This window comes from Cydia pomonella, chromosome 2 (genome assembly GCF_033807575.1).
Source record: "Cydia pomonella isolate Wapato2018A chromosome 2, ilCydPomo1, whole genome shotgun sequence".
Lineage (NCBI taxonomy): Eukaryota > Metazoa > Arthropoda > Insecta > Lepidoptera > Tortricidae > Cydia > Cydia pomonella.
The window spans coordinates 24,958,224-24,977,816 of NC_084704.1; the positions used below are offsets into that span (position 1 = coordinate 24,958,224).

Consider the following 19,593-nt stretch of genomic DNA (forward strand, 5'->3'; position numbering starts at 1 on the left):
TGGCCAGCAATGAACAGAGACGTCGCACTTTGGACTCGAGCATGCATTGGATGTCAACGAGCTAAAATACATCGTCACGTGATTCCACCTATCGGAGAGTTCCCGCCATCTCAGCGTTTCGAGCATCTGCATATCGATATCGTGGGACCCCTAAGAATATCAAATGATTATCGATATTGCGTCACAATGATCGACCGCTGCACGAAGTGGCCCGAGGCAATACCAGTACGCGACATAACAGCTGAAGTTGTCGCTAAAGTCCTGTACGAGCACTGGATTACGAGATTTGGATGCCCGCTACGCATCACGTCAGATCAAGGTCGTACCTTCGAGTCAAACCTTTTCAACGCTCTCCTGAAGAAGCTTGGGACCACAAGAATACGTACCACTGCCTACCACCCTCAGGCGAATTCTCAAGTGGAGAGGCTACACCGCACTTTGAAAGCCGCTCTTATGGCAAGGGGCGAAAGTTCAAGATGGTCCGAAGAGCTGCCTACAGTTTTATTTGGATTACGAGCCGCATTACGCAGCGATAACAACCTAAGTCCTGCATTGATGACGTATGGATCCCCACTACGCATGCCAGCTGATTTCTTCGTACCTACAAAGTCGACGATTGAAGATGCAGAGTTTGTACGACGTTTGTCAGAGATAATGTCATGACTTGTTCCTGTAACCCGGACGCACGCCACGCAATGGAGACCTTTCGTGCATAAGGACCTTGCGTCGTGCACTCACGTATTCGTGCGTAATGACACCGTGCGACCCCCGCTCACACCACCATATGATGGCCCGTTCGAAGTCCTCAAACGCTACGACAAGTATTTCAAGATACAAATGCCACAACGAACTACTGTCGTCACTATAGAGCGTCTGAAGCCAGCCTACATCTACAATGAAGACGTCACAAGCGACAGCCAGACTCCTGCATCTAGCCCAAACACTCAGACGTATGTGACGAGATCGGGCAGAGTCACGAAACGTATTCGCTTCGCTTGAGAGGGAGTGCTATGGGACATGCGCTCGCATCGACGGCCGGACGCAACTGAGGCGCGCGCAGGCGGCGCGCACGTATTTTATGCAGCGGTTGGAGCGAGATGGAAGACAGGGCGTGCTACTCTCGCAAGCGACATTCTCTGCGGTAGTCCTGAATTGCTGTATTTTCTACTACCCACTTCATGCAACCGGCGATTGTGAGCGGGATAGAAGATATGCCATCGCACTCTAGAGAGGTGCGATTTACGTCAAAGGGTAGATTAGATTCTGTAGTTCTAAGATACCTATCTTTCTATTTTTTCGTAGGTTTAGGAATAGTATATAAGACGACGATACGTTTCAATAAATGTTCATTATTTAACTGACTATACCGCTGTTTACACTTGACTCCTCCGGCCTGGACCCCCATACACTGAGCGAGCGAGCCACAATTTCCTCACGCACAAACCGGCCGAGGCACGTCTACACTGTGCGATTAAAACGAAAAGGTCCAATAAAACAATAAAGACCATGAAGGTTTACATAACTTCCTTGCTTGTTTGTTATCTACGTTCGTGAAAGAGACATGGATGTTTTTTCCAACATTAGATCTCCTCGCCGTAATTTGCCAAATAATGCAAATATTTCGTGTGAGTATACGAAACGAAAGCGACTCATTTCTCTATTGCGGTAAAAATAATCGTATTAAATGAATTGACTACAGATTTCCTTTTAGAAAAAAAAAACTGTATTCTGTATTTTATTATTTAATGTCCTTATATCTCATCGGGTACAACCGTAGTCTTCTCAGATACGTAAAGACCGTCTAAGAATTTTCGGATATCCTTGTTTTTGACGGTGGTAGACTGTTGGATCAGGGCAGCCGAGCTGGACACATCCTCAAGAGAGTTGCCTTCGATGATCAGCTCGTCCTTCTGCTTAGGGGAGTTGACAACAGTGACGCCTGGTGCCATCTTTACCCTCCGGATGTACTTCTCGCCAAGGAAATTACGGATTTCAATGACGCTGTTTCCTTCCGTGGTGACACAGTTGATGGGGAAATGCGCGTATACAGCACGCATCTTGTACTGGAATCCCTTGGTGACACCTGGAAATAAAGATACATTTGGATTAGTATCAGTCATGCCTTCAATCTAGGTCAGGGGTTCCAAGCCAGGCTCCTTATATACTAACATTTTGATATTTGCCAGTCGCTTTTTAGTGAATGTGAAATTGACCTCAGGTTCCCATGAGCTGTGGCAGAACGCCGAGACAACGCCAGGAAGATGATGATCAGTCATGAATAAGCTAAATCATCAGATATTTTTTTCTTTTTATACCACAAGTGTCAAAGCTTGTAAGCGATAATCTAGTCAATGAATGCCTGGAACTGGGGTGTTACATGAGCGTTGCCGACCGGCGTTGCATTGATGTATGTATAGAGTAGCGAGAGGTAAAACCCAATAAGTTCGAACAAATGGGTTGTTATTTCTTTGCAGATTGATTGGATACTCCATTGTCAACGTCAACACTGTCTATGATCGTAATATGGTAAGATTCATATACTAGCCGTGTCTTATCCAACCTCGACATTGGCAGAATCATCAACACCTCGATGGAGTCATAACACGAAAAATTGATTGATTAATTGGAACTAGACCGTAGATTTTATTCGCACGGAATTAGGAGGGTCCATATAGAACGAGCATACGCGCGAGGCAATTTCCTCACGCATAAAATGGCCAGGCGCGCCCGTGTTCCTCGCCTGAGCGCGCCGCCTCGGCCGAGGCACGTCTACACTGGCCGTTTTGTGCGCGAGGAAATTGCCTCGCGCGTATGCTCGCTCAGTGTGGACCCGCCTTAATGTAAACAAACTCTCAAAGTGACACTTGCAATCAAATCAAAATAGAAATAAATGAACTTAAAAACTATCACACTATTACATATTTGTAACATTCACGATAAACAAATTGGTGAAATCCTTTACCTTTTTAAAAGTTGATTCAAAAGTTAGTGAAAAATAAAATTTAGCAGCCCGCAACATTGTCGCCCGGGTAAATAACTACCCAACAAAAGCAGATTTTCCTTTTGAATTATTATACCAAAATGTTAAAATCTAAATTCTAATAAATATGGAAAGTTTAAGTACCTTGAATGCTGCAAGTTTTTTGTCAGAGGCCAAACCTTTGTTTACATTAATTCCGTGTGAATAAAATCTACAGTATGTAATATGTAATTATGCGTGGAGTTCATAATATATTTAAATAGGTTTTATATATTTTAGTAGGTAGTGATATTGGTTAATTATTCTCAAGTACAAAGCCTGCACCTAACAAATGTCTCTTTTTGACCCAGTGGTTGACTGGTAGAGAATGCCTTAAGGCATTGCATTAAGTCCACCATTTGTAGTTAATATTTTATGTGCAATAAAGTATAAATAAATAAATGAAAAATCTTAATTAATTGGGTTTGACTGCTCTGCATAAAAACCAGACAAATGCTAATCGGACTGGCCCACCAAGGTGTTCTGTACTTTTTAGTATTTGTTGTTATAGTGGCAACAGAAATACATCATTTGTGAAAATTTCAAATGCCTAGCTATCACGGTTCATGAGATACAGCCTGATGACAGACGGATGGACGGACGGACAGACAGAGGAGTCTTAGTAATAGGGTCCCGTTTTACCCTTTGGGTATGGAACCCTAAAAAGGTCCAGTATTTTTAATCTAAAGTTATAGTTTTCGCCTAATTTGCATTTTATTATACATACTGTACTGCTATTATATTGCACACAAGTGTATGCTGACACCATCTATGTATACAAACATTTTGACTGTTAACAATGCTCAACTTTTTGTATAGGGTGATAAAACACCAAATCATTCTTTTCCATAAATACAAGGATCCATTATTTCTCCAAGCATTAATTGGATTTGGCATAACAGGTAGTTTTTTTAAATCAAGAGTGCAGCAACTAACCATCAGGTGAGATTATGGTCAAATGCTTACCTTTTCCTAATAAAACAAAAGGCTTGGGCGATTGGGTACTTACACATACACCTTTTAGACTAGAGGTGGTTATCCTTTTATATATTTCTAAGGGCTTGTGCACAAATCAGACGAGATTCGATAGGGCGGGAGGGGGCTCACGAAAAAATCACGATAGTACATGTTGGGGGAGGGGAGGTATAAGGAGACCTCACATGTATTTTTTCATAGTGAACGAATCTAAGAAAAAATACCTGCACATACTTTTTCTCGGTTTCTTTAAACATAAATCTTCACTTGGCACTTCAAAATAGCGAGTATAAACAAGATTTACTCTATACAATTTTATTTATCTTAAAATTAGGTAGTATGAAAAAATAAAATAAAAATACACGTGAGGTTATGTGGGGGAGGGGGGGTTAGCCAAGAACCTCACCAAATATCACCAAGGGGGAGGAGGGGTCAAAAAAGTAGCCGAAAAAAACCTCGCGTGATTTGTGCACAAGCCCTAAGCATCACAGCCAGTAAAGGTTTCCTCACAAAATATACCACACTGATATTTTTTTTAACTCTGTAGTAAAACAGTAAACTGATTATTGGTAGGGAAGATCTTATCTGGTAGCAATATGGGGGTTAACTCCAGAACTAAAGGGATGTTTCAAGATAACTGAGCAGTTGCCATACAACTTTCTAATGTAAAAAAGAGCAAAAACAAAAAGCTCTAGCTAGCCCTCAGGGTATGCCATACCAATGGCTGACAAATAAATTTAGAATAAAGTTACATGGGACAAATAACCTCTTTGTAAAATTTGTTCCTGTAGATGAGTGATAGGTTGGACTTCATAGTAGTGGTATGAGTCTTCAAGTAGTCTCCTTTAAATAACCAACCATGACAGAAGTAAGAAGCTGCATATATCGTAACCTCAATGTTTAATCAAGTTTTGTATATTAAAGTCTTTCACTAAACATTTTTCTCGTAAACAATTATCAGACACGACGAGAAACTTCTTTTTACCTTTTTTATAAAATTCAATCTTAGATTCGTGCTCTACAACGCGACTACTAGGTCTACACTATCGTAAGTATCAAACCAAACATAACTTGCCTTTGATCATGTTTTCAACGTGGGAGCAGACTGTCCTCACGGCAGCAAGCTCCTTCTTGGAGCCGAACCATTTTTCAACCTTCAGGAGTCGTGGGTTCACCATGCGAATGTCAACAGCCAAGTGTTTGAAGTTTCTCTTGAGAACTCCTCGCGGTCCCTTAACTGTCACCAGCCGCGACTTTACGTGAACAGTCAACCCCTCAGGGATTTTCACTTTCTGGTTTGCAACGATTTGCTTCATGATGAAGGCCTAAAACGACAATTAATTTTTAATATAAACCTAACCTCTGGACGTGTTTGACAACTGAGTCCGCTCGTTTTGGTCACTTGTGAAATAAATATCATGTGAAACATCTTGTAAATTTAATATATCACTATAATCAATCACTGTATATCGATAATTGTAAATAGTTTACTAGATTTTGATGGATTTCTCACAGCAAAATATAAAATTGCTTACTTTCTTTGACACAGAGACCCGGAAAAGGGCTAAAGAGTGTTACCAATAGTCATAAATATCGTATAAATGTCAAATCCACAGAATGCGTTAAAATATATTTAAATCGCACAGTTTTAGAAGTGGCTCAAATATGCTTTCAAATCATTTGACATTATCGAGATGTATTTTATTGACGGGATGCATCAAAACGGTTTATTTACAGACGAAACGTAAAAATCGGTATCTGCGTTATAACCGCGAAAATCAAAGTTCGTCAATCGCGAGCATTTTTCTCTGTCACTCTAATTACGTCTTAGTGAGAGTAAAAGAGAAAGATCCCCGCAATTTTCGGTTTTCGCGGTAGGCCCTCTGGCCTCTTTATCGCTCGAATATGCAAGAGGGATAGAGAGGCAGATAACGAAATTTTTGTGTTTCGTGGTAAGCCTTCAGAATGTGGTAGTGGCGCCCTCTACGCAGAGTTTTGCGTAATATCCCCTATTACACATAATATAAATATCAAAATGTATATAGAATAATATGAATAAACATTTCATTGTATGAGAAACTTATAATATTTCTAAAAGCCCCTCCAGACTATGCGCGTGAATCGCGGCGCGACTTCGCGGAGCGAACATACCGCGACGTTGACGTAGACTCCACACTCGCACATCTTCACGGCGATTTCGCAGTTTGTTTCGTGGCAAGGCACTGATTCTCAGTTTGAATCAAAGAATATAATACTCAGTTTGAATCAGTTAATTTTTGGTTGGTCATGACGGTTGAGATTAACGGACTCGTGAGTGAATCGCGGCGCGAAGCGATCGTTTGACGCGGGCCAAATACCGACAAAAAACAGGGAATAAGGCGTGAACAATCTGCGAAATCGACGCGAAGGCCCTCCACACTCGCGTTCGCTACTTCGCGCCTCGATTCGCGCACGAGTGTGGAGGGCCATTAAGATTTTTCGTAAATAATCCTCACCAGAAAGATAAATGTATTCTTACTGGTGTTAAAAAAAATAGCAGAAAAATATGAATGTTTATTGTCAACTACTGTCATAGTTGCTGTCACTGTGAATGAACTGAGATTTTTCTTGTCACTGTGAATGAAATTGACATAAGTTTTGTGATTTGGTTATGCGAAAAATTTAATCAATATTACATTAATATAGTTTAATTAAAATATTTTATTTTACACTTTTGTCTAATTGAAAAGCACAAGATGTTTATGAGAACATTGCTACATCCCGATTTAAAAGTTTGCCAAAGATTGTTCGGTAGAGGTTAGTTTAAAATTTTAGTTCTTAGTATAAAATTAAGTAATTTAAGCAAGTAAATATTATTCTGCTGTTTGCCTAAGCCGTGTCTAATGTATTCAAGAGATTATGCACCTTTTCCATTACGTATATAGAAAAATAACCAGTAGTCTGATCCCAAAAATGATTAACACTAATCTATTCTCCTGCCTATATCTAACCTGCTAAATCGAGAATTTTGTATCTATTTTTATAGACATTAAAGTAAAAAAATAATAATTTCAAAAATGGACTCAGCTAGTTGACATTTTACCAACAATAAGTAACTATTTTTACAGGCTTGTCTAACTCATCATGGGATTTAGTTACGAGTGTATGTGTTGAAAGGCTGCCAGTAGTCACTCCACCTCTCAACGAAATCCAGAAAAAATACAAGTCTTTGCTTAACACTATAGAAATAGAGAAGAGCCTTAAATCGGACCATGAGTTGAGATATGAAAATGATAAGTAAGTTACAGTCTTATCTGATGCCTCTGAACTCGGTCCATGCAAGCTGAAGAGTCTTTTTAATTTCAACTCATTTAAAAGTTAACAGTTCTGATGGTGTGTTTAAGTGTGTGGCTTAAATGTTTTCATGTAACTCATGATTTTATGGATACATAGGTATTGATGATTGATTAGTGGTCAATTGAACTGTAATTTTATTATTTTAGCTGTACAAACACATCACAATAATTGTTATAAATATATGTATTCCTATGTAACTTTTTAAAATGTAACATATGAGTAGTATATATAGTGTCAATTTAGAGTTACTGACATTAATGATGTACAATTTTGATTTAATTATTTCATGATATTAAAATCTATAAATATTACTATGTTATTTAAAATACTAATTGATGTTTGTACATTTTAGAATTCAAGCAGAACTCCTAAAGAATGAGTCTGCAGATGTTGACCCAGATGCAGTGAGCAAGATCACTGCGCAAGACTTTGAGGATGCATCTAATGAAGAATATTCTAAATTCAAATTTGCTGACATTGTTACAGGTACACTTGTATCTTTCACTAAACTTATATCAACCAGGATATTGACCATGATTACTCTGTTTATGTCCAAATATTGGGAGTACAAAAACAGTGAATCTAACCATGAATAATTCAAAACTGTTATTTAACTTTGCTCAGCAGTGGTCAGCAAACTTTTTGAAAGAATGAGCCAACCACAGTAGAAACCACCAAATTTAGGTATCTTAGAGAGACACAAAAGTTGAAGTCAGTGGCCTAGTTCCCCATGTTTAAATTTTTTGGGCATTTCGAAGAGCCACAATTGCAGGTCCAATTCCAAACAGCCACACGCACTGGGCTTGCTGATCTTTCAGCCCTTTGAGTCTTGAACTTTTAAAATAAATGAATTCACTAAGTACTATTATAGTAGTATTATAGTAGTATTTTATTGAATACTTGCAAACAAATTGGTCATTACAACAATTTGATTTGTTTTAGAAGCAGATAAAAAGGGTGACAAGACTACATTAGACAGGTGCCTTCAAAGATACTTGGTTCTAGTGACTAATCACAAACTAGGCAAAGATGAGAAACACATTCTTCCTCAAGGACTTTGGAAAGAAGGAGAAACACTTAGACAGGTTAGACTATGTTGAATTATAGTAACTAGGCAATTAAATATACAATCTATGCTTTGAGAAAGTTTGGTACACCTTGTTTATCTTTAACCCTTTAAATGCCACGCCTATCGTGTGCTGCGCGTCACCAGGAACTTTGTTGAAATGCATGAAGGTTGATATCGGTGTGTAGACGCGCTCCGCGCTCCTGGTCAGTTGACGTCTTTAGCGGCTAAACGAGTAAAGTATATTAAAAGAATCATTTTATAAAGCAGCATATTTTAAAAATCAACTTAATTCTTTCTGGACTAGGGTTGAAAAGTCAAATATATAAAACCAGCCAACTGTGAGTCAGACTTGTGCTCTGGGGGTTCTGTACAATTACACAATTTGTATTAAGTTTTAATTTTTTTCTTTAGGCCAACTTGCATTTGATCAGCTTTTTATTATTTGTTGGTATATTATAAGCTTACAATCTACAATGACTAAAACAATATGTCAAATATGGCCAATCTATATGTCAGTATTTTTCTTGTATTTGCGTATTTTCCGTACCAATACTAAAGTTTAAGTCACCATATTCAAATATTCAGTTTAAATGTTTATTCAAGTTTTTATTGTAATTAAATACACGCTTAGTTTGAACGACAATACGAAAACCGGATATGGTATATTATTCGGGTAACGCCGAATATTGAAACTTTTAATAGAATAAAAGGTGATTTTCGGATTTACCAGACATTCTGAAGTATTCGGTTTTACCCAGTACATAGTTTTACATCTTACAATACACCAAGTTGCGCTGTTAAATACAAAAGATTGTTTAATATTACAGACTGCTGAAAGAATAATAGCCGAGCACTGCGGGCCAGACTTCAAGGTACAGTTTCTTTCCAATGCGCCATGCGGGTTCTACAAGTACAAATATCCCACGGAAATTAACGGGAAAGTTGGCGCCAAAGTAAGTTTATGAATTTATAATCACAAAAATTTAACAGCTGTAAAATTAATTTAACTTTCTGGTATTATTATGTTAAAAATCTGCCATTGAGTTGTAATAATATTGCATTATTGGATTCTCGGTTTTAAATGATGGCTAATTTTAATTACTTGTAGAATCATATAGGTAAACAAACCAAAAGTATACAGCTAAGATACGCGTGCAGCGTTACATACCTTACCCATACCTTCATACGCGCGGCACGCGACCGGCCAGCTGGTCAACGACACTTTCTCATATCTCTGGTACTTGCTCCTTGCTAAAATAATTTTTGGAAAGTTTTATTTCTCGATTGTGGCCACAGAAGCCTATGGACACTAACATGAAACGCTAAGCGGTCTTCGTAGTCCTGCTATTGCGAATTTAAGGGTACCTATGAAGCAATTGTTTGTACTATACAACCTAAAATAAATAAATAATTTGACCGCGGCGGCATCGGCACGTGATTAGTATTAGTAAATTTATTATAGTTGACTAAAGCGTATCGATCAATATCAATATATTAGTTAAGGGATCCCATACTGAAAATTATGCAATTTCAGTGTGGTAGGTATACGTAATCTTGATTGAAATATTATAGTCTACGAGTAGAAAAAAAAACAATAATTTGCAGAATCAAATGGATCTTATATTGATTTTCATTTGACAAAATGTTAAAACTACGAGTTGGATTGTGATGAAATTTCGCACATACAATGGCATGAGGGTCATGAGGTATATCTATGCTATGCCTGTAATTAGTTTATATAGCTCCAGCTTATAAAACAAACGAAAGAAGGCAAAAACAAGTTTTCTATGGAAAATTAAAATTCACTGTATTTCTCAACTATGGTACCGTAAAGTGGGGCTATTTGGTACAAAGTTTTGTGAAAAACTATTATTAAAACGAAGTAAGTATAGGTATTTGTACTTTAATGATTACTCGTAACACATCTTACCGGTGACCTCCCATACTGGCACATATTAACTGTATATTCATTGAAAACCCAAAGCTACCCTTATTCAAAAGTGCCGTTCCAAATATCGCAACAGTGGGGCTATTAGGAATTTGACACAAAATAATGATTTTTTCAAAGTTTCTGGCTTTGTTTCAATTTGTCTCATCAGGCGATAATCGGAACAATAAAATTTCAAATGGCTGTGTATTAACAGTGCCAATAGATTCTTTTCATAGGTACTAACTCTTTTATAAAAATATGGTAGTACTAAATTTGGGGTTATTTGGAATTAGTTTAGTGATTCCTTTAAACCTTTAGTGAAGTATGTGGGATATATTTGGAACAATTTAAGGGGAAGTAAATAAAATATAAAATGACTGACGCATTTTTTATTAATCAATGGTTCATACAAATATGGCCGGAATCATAGAATAATAGAACTACGTTGTAGTGAATATTGCCGTCAGTAAGGTTTGTTTCGTCATAATTTATGATGCAGTATGCAGCAACCCCCTCAACAGTTTTAGTACTTATAATGTTCAAAAAAATCATCTATGTCCTGGCACGTTATTTTGGCTCGATCTGTGGAGATATTCGCAGATTTGCGGTTCGAAACTAGTGTACTATATCTTTTAAGAAAGTTACGGGCCCAGTCAACCCCGGGCAAATTGTCTTCAAGCCCATATATATTTTTACCAATTTTATTGAGGTATTTCTGGGCAAAAACACGAAGATCTGTTGTATCAAAAGGAAACCCCCGTTCTCCTACTAGTAATATGAATTTAAGGAAGATGTTCTCTTCTTCTGGTGTAAATAGTGTCGGATGGCCAGCGCTTGCTTGTGTACAATTAATATTTCGAGTTTTCCTACTCAACGTACTTTTTGGAATGCCCGTATGTATTCGCTGCCTGAGTTAAGCTCATTTTCCCATCCTTCACACAATTTACTGCTTCTTGAAGCTTTTCAAAGTCGTAGTTTTGATATGGCAGATATGCATTTCCGTTTCTTGTGTTTGTATATTTTCTAACATGTGTACGCACCATGGTCATAAAACTGAAACAAGAAAATATAACTTACCCTTAAATACTCGAAAATTGCATTTGGGGTTATTTGGTATACCACCTATAATCTTAGCAAAACTATCACCACCCTTGAAGGGGGCTATTTGGAATTCTGTTCCAAAAAACCCCAAAACGGTTTCAAAAAGCCCCATTTCATAAATACTAAACAAACATGGTGATCTAAACAGGTTAGAAAACGCCGGTAGAAATCATTAGAATCACAAGAAAACGTACAATATGTGACAAATCTCATATTCAACTTACCTCCAAAAACTTCCCGTAACACACCAAAAGTAGGCCACACATAAATAAGTACAATTATGACGATTTTTCCTAAATTAGTTTTGCGGCACTCACGATGGATTCATAATCTCAAAATTTCGTCACCCACTATAGTTTTAGTTGAAGTAATGCCAGACGATAAAAATAAAATTGTGTTACCAGTAAAACAAAAGTTATAAACTACCAAACCTTTTATTTTAAAAAATTTAAATAGCCCCATGGTTTCCAAAAAGCCCCTCCTTACGGTATCTGAAGCTACATACCAAAACTAATTACAGGCATATACCATATCCTATTGTAAGTACAAAGTTTCAGAGCAATCTAGCTAGTCCTTTTTAAATGAGAGCGTAACTGCAGAATCTTAATTACTTAACGTAATAATATGTGTATAATGAAATGAAAAAATAAAATAAAAACAAGTAAAAAAAAAAAGTTTGGAAGTGTGTAGTTTATTCCTATGTTTGGGTATTTTAAAGGACTCCGTCATGAGCCTTTGATGATAAGGATTATTTTCTGCATGTCCTCAAGTAGTAAGTCTTTATTTTCTTATTTTTTAACAATATTTATTTGGAATGTGAAATAAACGGATAATCCATAAAAAAATAATTAATAGACCGCGGGCCAGGAGGTATCGTCTTAGCTTAGCTCGTCTTAATCATATTTTGTCAAGTTCTTAAATTCGTTCCGTTCTGCTTTCGTCGCCCATTCTTCATTCGTCATTTTCGTGGGTCGTCTATGTCTTATTCCGGCTCACTTCAGTATTCGTCAACATCTTCTTTGGGTGTGTTTGATGTTAAACTTTGTTGTTTCCAGACTCGCTCGTTATTCGTAAACTCGTTGTTGGTCCTATTCAGTTTTTTAAAAGTTCCTAATTCATCTCATTGTACATTCGTCACTTTTACTAGTAGTCTTTGTCATCTTTGGTCATATTTGTTGTTTGTCCTTTCCTAGCCTAGGGCAAGAAGTAATATAAGGAGCCATAAACAAGGAACTTCATGTCTTCATTTCCTGATACATATATTTCGGAACATGTTTGTGAAAATATATATTTCGGCAATTTCTTCTTCTTCTTCTTCTTCTTAATAGATAACGTGTCTAACAAAGAAATATATGAATTCCAAAAGAGGCCAAAGAAGAAAAATACCTAATAACGAGTGAGTCTAAAAACAACTTAGAGTAACATCAAACATGGCCAAAGAAGATGTCGACGAATACCGAAATGTGCCGGAATAAGAAATAGACAAACAACAAAGATTACCAAAGATGGTATGGACGACCCACGAATGTGACGAAAGCAGAACGGGACGAATTTAACACTTGACAAATAATGATTGAGACGAGCCAAGACGATACCGGCCAGGAGCATATTTCGTCAGTCATCGCCTCCCGGCTGATACTTTGTCAGATGATAGTTTAGATGCTGCTTTAAACTAAAATAAGCCGTCAGCCGGTTCTATCGCGGTGGAATGACCGTCAGCTCTAAAATGAACATGTAAAAAATATGCGCCTTACCACTTTATGTGCGGCAAAGTATGCGTAATGTGTAAATTGCGGAATCCGTTGATGGCTTTTAGGCGTTTACGCCTAATGAAATGCTACATGCAAAGTTTCATGATTTGTTATTGCCATCATAAAAGGTATAGCGCTAATTTTTTACATGTTCATGCGACCAGCTGATGTTCTTACACCGCAATAATCGGCTGACGACTTTTTTAATTAACAACAGCATCTGAACTATCATTTGACAAAGTATCAAACGGGAGGCGATGACAATTTTTTTTTGTTTTACGTGTTTCGGTGCTGCCATTCCTCAACCCACCAACGGAGCGGCAGCTGACGACCAGGGGGGTTGATCATACCTTGCCGTTACGAGTACCCCCCCCCCCCCCCCCCCCCCCCCCCCCCCCCCCCCCCCCCCGCCAACCCAACGACGGCGATTGGTCATGGAAATTGTTCTAGGCTCGTGGTCTATAACTAGAAGATAGTAGGTAGGAATGATTTAGTAGGTACGAATAGGAAGAATGGAAATAATTTACCATTCTTTTTTTTTTTTTTCGTTAGCCGTTAGATACGTTCGTTTTAGCGTTAGTCCATACCGAATGTACAGTACAGTATAGTACAGGTGACCGCCTCTGCATGTGTATACAATCAGTCTATGCAGGGGGGGGGATCACCTCTCTTTGTTGACTGTACATTAGGGTGTCCCTTATTTTGATACTACCCCAAAACAACCTGAAAAGAAATTTCAGTACATTCCTGTAACAGGAACCCGTGCCGACCTGCAACTGAAATTCCCATACAAATCATTAAGAATTAATTTGGTCAGAGGGTAATTTGGTATTTTTTTTATTCGTTTTCTGTTCGCATCGAGATTTTTTTGTGAAACAGTGTTTATACGGCAGTAGCATACGCGAATAGCCGGGTCCACACTGAGCGAGCATACGCGCGAGGCAATTTCCTCACGCACAAAATGGCCAGTGTAGACGTGCCTCGCCCAATTAGGCGCGCTCGGGCGATGAAAACGCGCGCGCCGCCTCGGCCGAGGCACGTCTACACTGGCCGGTTTGTGCGCGAGGAGATTGCTTCGCGCGTCTGCTCGCCCTGTGTGGACCTGCCTATTGAAATAAGAAAAAAATAATGAAAAGGAAAAAAAAGGTCATTTTCATACATTGTGTGAGAAAATCGCATGAAAGTCGGCACGGGTTGCAGGAATGGGCCGAAATTTATTTTATTTTCAGTGTTTTCGGATAAAAGAAACCGATTTAGGGGGTATGCGTTATTAATTTCTGAAATCCGTAAAATAAGGGATACCTTACTGTGCATACCTACTTTACAACGTCCTGTTTTACTACGCGAGCCTAACTCTCATAAACAGATTTTTCATTCCTCGCTAACATGTTCTAAAGGCAACATATTTTCAGATTTTAAGTTTTTGAATTTACTCTGAAAGATAACGCAGACCTACAAGTATTATTGTAGGTGTAATTTATTCCAAACTTAACGAATTGCAGGTGTTCTTCTACTACTCCAATTACAAAAGCGGCACGGCGCCCAGCAAAGCCAAAGCTAATTGGCTGACGAGAGCCGAGCTGCGGCAGGCGCTCCCCCCGCGCTACAACAGCTCGGTCCAGGAATTCCTGATTGAAGAGAGGTTTTAGTGTGCATAATAGTGTAATTAAGTCTATAGGTAATAAAGTTAGTTGATCACGCGCCTGTTGTTTCTTTGATCGTTTCGATTAATTTAATTACGGTTTTTAGTTTCAGTTGAAATCGAATGGCTGAGCTGGGTTGGATGGGATTTAATTCAATTTACATTTCTGTTGAATATTATTATTATACCAGAAATTAATTGATTGTACATAGGTCGTAGGTGTAGGTACACAAATCTATTTTTGAATACGTAAATTTAAAAAGAAAGTTAATGTTTTCCCAACAACATTGTCCATGGAAATATAGTTTTAAATGATATATGATAGGGTATGATGATATAGTTTTATATGATAGGCCACCTGTTTGTTTCATATTTGTCTATTACACAACTAAAAATTTATTTATTTATTTAAATATAAAACAAACGGTCATACAAAAAATATTATTACAGTTTCTTCTTTTAATCTTAAAATGTATAAAGATTGAGAAAAAATCTGCCCCCAAGTTTGACAACTGAAAAAGATGGTGCTATACGGCGCCATGTTTGTGCACAGACCTAGAATGACGCTTATAGGCTTAAAGGTAATCGATGTATGCGAAATGGAAGCTATCACGTATATGAGCATTTCAAGATTCATGAGTGCGAAAGAGGCAGACTACAAATGAAAAAAGCTGTTTAGACTTATAGGTACTCAGTGTTAGTGATGATACTTGCTATAACTGTTCCAAATTTTAGGTACTCACATCAAACGGTCTTTGAGAAAAACGCATCGACAAAACAACCGATTTCAAGACCGAAGTGATCTCATAAGAGCTGCGCGAACAGTTTTGTGAGGAGCTCTATAAACGTGAGCTTCATGCCAAATATCACGTAATTTTTTTCGGGCAAAATATAGTAGGTATAATAATATGAGAAAATCAGATTAATTTAAAGTTAAATATATTTCTAGCTAGACTAAAATACCTATGCCAAAATCTGAAACAATTTTATTCTTCTATATATCCATTAATAGATGGTAAATTATTTATCACAATTATGAATAAGGAGTGGAAATTCGCGGGAACAAAATCTTGCAACCCCCAAAAATTCTATGCATTTGACATTTTGAAAGACCTTCGGCTACACTAGCGTTCCTAGCGGAGTAGCAGCAAAATTAAACGCGATAGCCCTCATTGTCACGTGAGGGACTATTTTAGTCATATGTAAAAAAAAATACAGCAATTTATTTAAAATAAATCCATCGTAAGTAAGTTCATGTACGAGTAACCAATTTTATTTAAGCTTTACGAGCTTTTTTTAATACCACGTCGGTGGCAAACAAGCCTACGGCCCGCCTGATGGTAAGCAGTCACCGTTGCCTATGGACGCCTGCAACTCCAGAGGTGCTACATGCGCGTTGCCAACCCTTTAAAAACCTGTACACTCCTTTTTTGAAGAACCCCATGGGGTGGGCAATGCGGCCAGCCTTCTGTGTGCCCTACCGTGCGACAACGACTACGACAAATGTATTTCTTTGTATCAATAAAATGTTTTTCATTTAAGCTTAGATTAACGTATTTTTTACTACTCACAATATTTCATGTGAGATTTAGGAGAAGGAGAAGGGATGGGGTCGAATCAACTCACGCGATCTCGCCAGGAAGGAAAGATCAAGCATGCATGGCCTGTGCATGGCTCTAAGGCTTTATTTATTATATATAAGAATAATTAAGGCATCTGTGACGATATTTGAAATTTTATATTACGTGACGAAGCGTGATTGATACTAATATCAAAATAGGACCTAAGTATGGTGCGGCTTCCAAAACGAAAGTCGAATGTCAGAATGCCGGCTGGGTGTATTATGATCGGGGAATGGCGGTTGAAGGTTTGGTGGTTTAAGGTCAAGGGTTTCAGTGATCAGGGGTTGATGTGATGTGAGGTTGAGTGATCGGAGGGTTGAGGGATCGGGTCAGTGGCGGGGCGGAGGATAGATTTAGAATAAGTAGTGGCAGGATTTATTTCCCAGACGGCCTTGAGGAAAATCCTGATTATTTATTTATGTTTATTTATGTTAACTAGTGTTAACTTAGTGTAAAACATGATTGTGATTTTCATTAATGCGTCACGCGTCACTCATACGCTTTTAACAATGCTTTATAACTAAAAATGGTAAAATAAAAACTGTATACAAAAAAAAGTAAACCGATTTCAAAAAGGATAAAATAAAATATTATCCTTTTTTAAGTATATGCGTTACCAACTGATATGTTTGAAGTCGGTGCCAAGCCAAATAGTAACAATACCGGTCAAAAATAATCAGCTGTATGTCTATAAATCATATTACAACTGTAGTAATAGGATATAAACGTGGAATTAATTCTGTCTGTCTCTTTGTTATTTTTTGGCTAAACATCTGAAGTTTAAGCCCGGAAGACCTCCTTCCTTCCGTCCTTGAAATGCTTTATATTTTGAAATGAAGTTCCCTCGATAAGGGACTGGAAATAACTAACTCTCGATTTCACATTTGCGTGCTATGGACAGTTCGAAAATTAGTAAAACTAGCTCTTTAAAAATTACGACGGCAAATAAACGTATTGGATTTATGCCAAACATGGTATACGAACTGCGCTAAGAAGGTTTGACCGTGTATTCTTAGGTACCTACCTATAGAAAGTATCGTCATTGCTGTCGTGTAAGGCAATTCAATGTATTGTACATACTTATATAGCCGCATCCTTGTCGAATCACACCAAAATCATGGTATGCTCCAAAACTTGGCTTGGTACCGACTTCAAACATATCAATTGGTAACGCATATACTTAAATAAACCGGCCAAGAGCATGTCGGACCATGCTCAGAGTAGGGTTCCGTAGTTACTCTTCCGTCACAATAAGCTAAACTGGAGCTTAAAGTATGGTAGATTGTTAACCAAGGTATGAACTGTGGGTGTACGTCTTTTTACTATGAAGGGGAAACTTTTTGCGATCACTCAAAAACAGCTAAACTGATCATATCCGCTATAGTTTTCATTTAATGTCTTTCTTAAGCTCTACTTCCAAGATTTTTGTTCATATTTTTGGACCTATGGTTCAAAATTTAGAGGGGGGGACACATTTTCTTTTTCTTTCGGAGCAATTATCTCCGAATATATTCACAGTATCAAGAAATGTTTGTTGAAGACCTCTATTCGTTTTGAAAGACCTTTCCAACGATATCCCACACTGTAGGGTTGAAGCAAAAAAAAAATGTTCACCCCCACTTTACGTGTAGGGGAGTTACCCTAAAAAAAATTAAATTTTAAATTTTATTGTACGACTTTGTCGGCTTTATTGATTTATATATTCATGCCAAATTTCAGCTTTCTAGCACTAACGACCACGGAGCAAAGCCTCGGACAGACAGACAGACGGATATGGCGAAACTATAAAGGTTCCTAGTTGACTACAGAACCCTAAAAAGGCTAATATTATATTTTACCCTTTTTGAAGTCGGTTTACTTTTTTTTGTAAAAAGTTTTTATCTTCAATAATATTGACAAACAGGGCAGGATTTAGAGACACTCAGAATTGAGGGGTTGGAGGGGGGGGGGGGGGATTCTCCATCTTACAACCATTACTAGGTTTCCTGGGCCCCTAGTAGGCCCAGGCCTTGTGGGTCTAGGCGGAAATCTGGCCCTGTTGACAAAGAAGCGGTTGCTACGGTACGAGCCGTTTGATAGAGGTCACCTTACGGACGATTAAAACTTCACGGGTATCACACCACCGTAATGGGTACAACCGTTAAAGTTTTAAAACATACGTCCATCTCATAGTTTTACAAACATTGGAGCAGTTGCGGCCTTATATAATGCTCTCGTCCGCAGCAGCCTCGAATGTAACGCAGTCATCTGGGCTCCGCATGAGGCGAAGTACCAGTTAATGGTCGAGAAATTTTGTATGCGTTCGACCATTAGAACGCATACAAAATAAATTTATTCGTTTTTTGTATTTACGGCAATATGGAGTATATCCTTTTACCCCCTTATGTATCCCACGTTGTTTGTCCTGGGCATGGTGGGTTACAAGGTGCACAGAGAGCTGAGTTTGGCGACATAATTGTTTCGGTTGCTAAGGGGTAAAGCCTACAACAGTCAAGTGTTGAGCTGTGTGAGTCTATACATGACTCTTAAGAGGCTGTCAATACCGAAAGCGCGCACACTGTCTATTTGTATCGGAGTAAATGAGAAAGCACTGTCGCATGTTACTGGGCCTGGGCAAGGGAATAATAAGAAAATTATTTAAATAAAAAAAAGTGGATTATTAGTGTAATATTTTACTCATTAGCGATTTAGATATAAATGTTTTGAAATTGTGATTTTAATTGCAGACCCATAAGTCAAAACAATAAAGACAGAACCGTTTAATTGTGATTTTAAGACCAATCTGTGCAATTATTTTCTATCGAGCCGATTTCGTTCAATCATGTATCGAGTACAACCACGGTCTTTGAAATGTAATTAATATGAACATATATTTTTCTTACTTGACTAAAACAAATAGTCTTTCTTAAAAAACTGTTTAAGTAACATCAATTTCAAGGACATTGGGTGTTGACAGTCCCTTAACCTAGTAGCCGAGAACATTGATTTGTTTTGGTGTTCTCTGACTGGATTCACAAAGTCCACATTGTTCACATTATTTTATATGCGCCATAAATTAGAATATTTTTTTGTTCATAGTTATACTATTGTCTTAGGTCTAGTACCTGTAAAGATAGTTGTAAGTGTGAAAAAAAAAGCATTTAGCAAC

The 19,593-nt window shown here is 37.9% G+C and overlaps 2 protein-coding genes across 3 annotated transcripts; one reads left to right on the plus strand and one right to left on the minus strand.

Annotated features, from left to right (window-relative positions):
- Positions 1-1,726: 1,726 nt before the first annotated feature.
- Positions 1,727-5,635, minus strand: LOC133534707 (large ribosomal subunit protein uL6). Its single transcript, XM_061873942.1, has 3 exons — positions 5,530-5,635; positions 5,070-5,319; positions 1,727-2,083 (listed from the first exon to the last, which is right to left on the minus strand). The coding sequence occupies exons 2-3, from the start codon at positions 5,308-5,310 to the stop codon at positions 1,752-1,754; spliced, it is 573 nt and encodes a 190-aa protein (XP_061729926.1). The 5' UTR covers positions 5,311-5,319; positions 5,530-5,635; the 3' UTR covers positions 1,727-1,751.
- A 960-nt stretch (positions 5,636-6,595) lies between these two features.
- LOC133534708 (large ribosomal subunit protein mL46) lies at positions 6,596-14,881 on the plus strand. Of its 2 annotated transcripts, none has more exons than XM_061873945.1 (6): positions 6,596-6,790; positions 7,102-7,270; positions 7,683-7,816; positions 8,276-8,415; positions 9,227-9,352; positions 14,684-14,881. In XM_061873945.1, exons 1-6 carry the CDS (start codon positions 6,730-6,732, stop codon positions 14,828-14,830), a joined length of 777 nt encoding a protein of 258 aa, XP_061729929.1. In that variant the 5' UTR covers positions 6,596-6,729; the 3' UTR covers positions 14,831-14,881. The 2 variants fall into 2 exon arrangements, with proteins under 2 accessions (XP_061729929.1, XP_061729927.1); XM_061873943.1 differs by having other exon boundaries at positions 6,598-6,790; positions 8,273-8,415.
- The last annotated feature ends 4,712 nt before the right edge of the window (positions 14,882-19,593 follow it).

Bases quoted from the DNA above. Each gene is read 5' to 3' on its own strand.
- LOC133534707 (XM_061873942.1), bottom strand. From the start codon at position 5,310: ATGAAGCAAATCGTTGCAAACCAGAAAGTGAAAATCCCTGAGGGGTTG. The intron at 2,084-5,069 runs GCAAGTTATGTT...CTTTATTTCCAG, and splicing joins CGTTGAAAACATGATCAAAG to GTGTCACCAAGGGATTCCAG.
- LOC133534708 (XM_061873943.1), top strand. From the start codon at position 6,730: ATGTTTATGAGAACATTGCTACATCCCGATTTAAAAGTTTGCCAAAGA. The intron at 6,791-7,101 runs GTTAGTTTAAAA...CTATTTTTACAG, and splicing joins CCAAAGATTGTTCGGTAGAG to GCTTGTCTAACTCATCATGG. The intron at 8,416-9,226 runs GTTAGACTATGT...TTAATATTACAG, and splicing joins AAGGAGAAACACTTAGACAG to ACTGCTGAAAGAATAATAGC.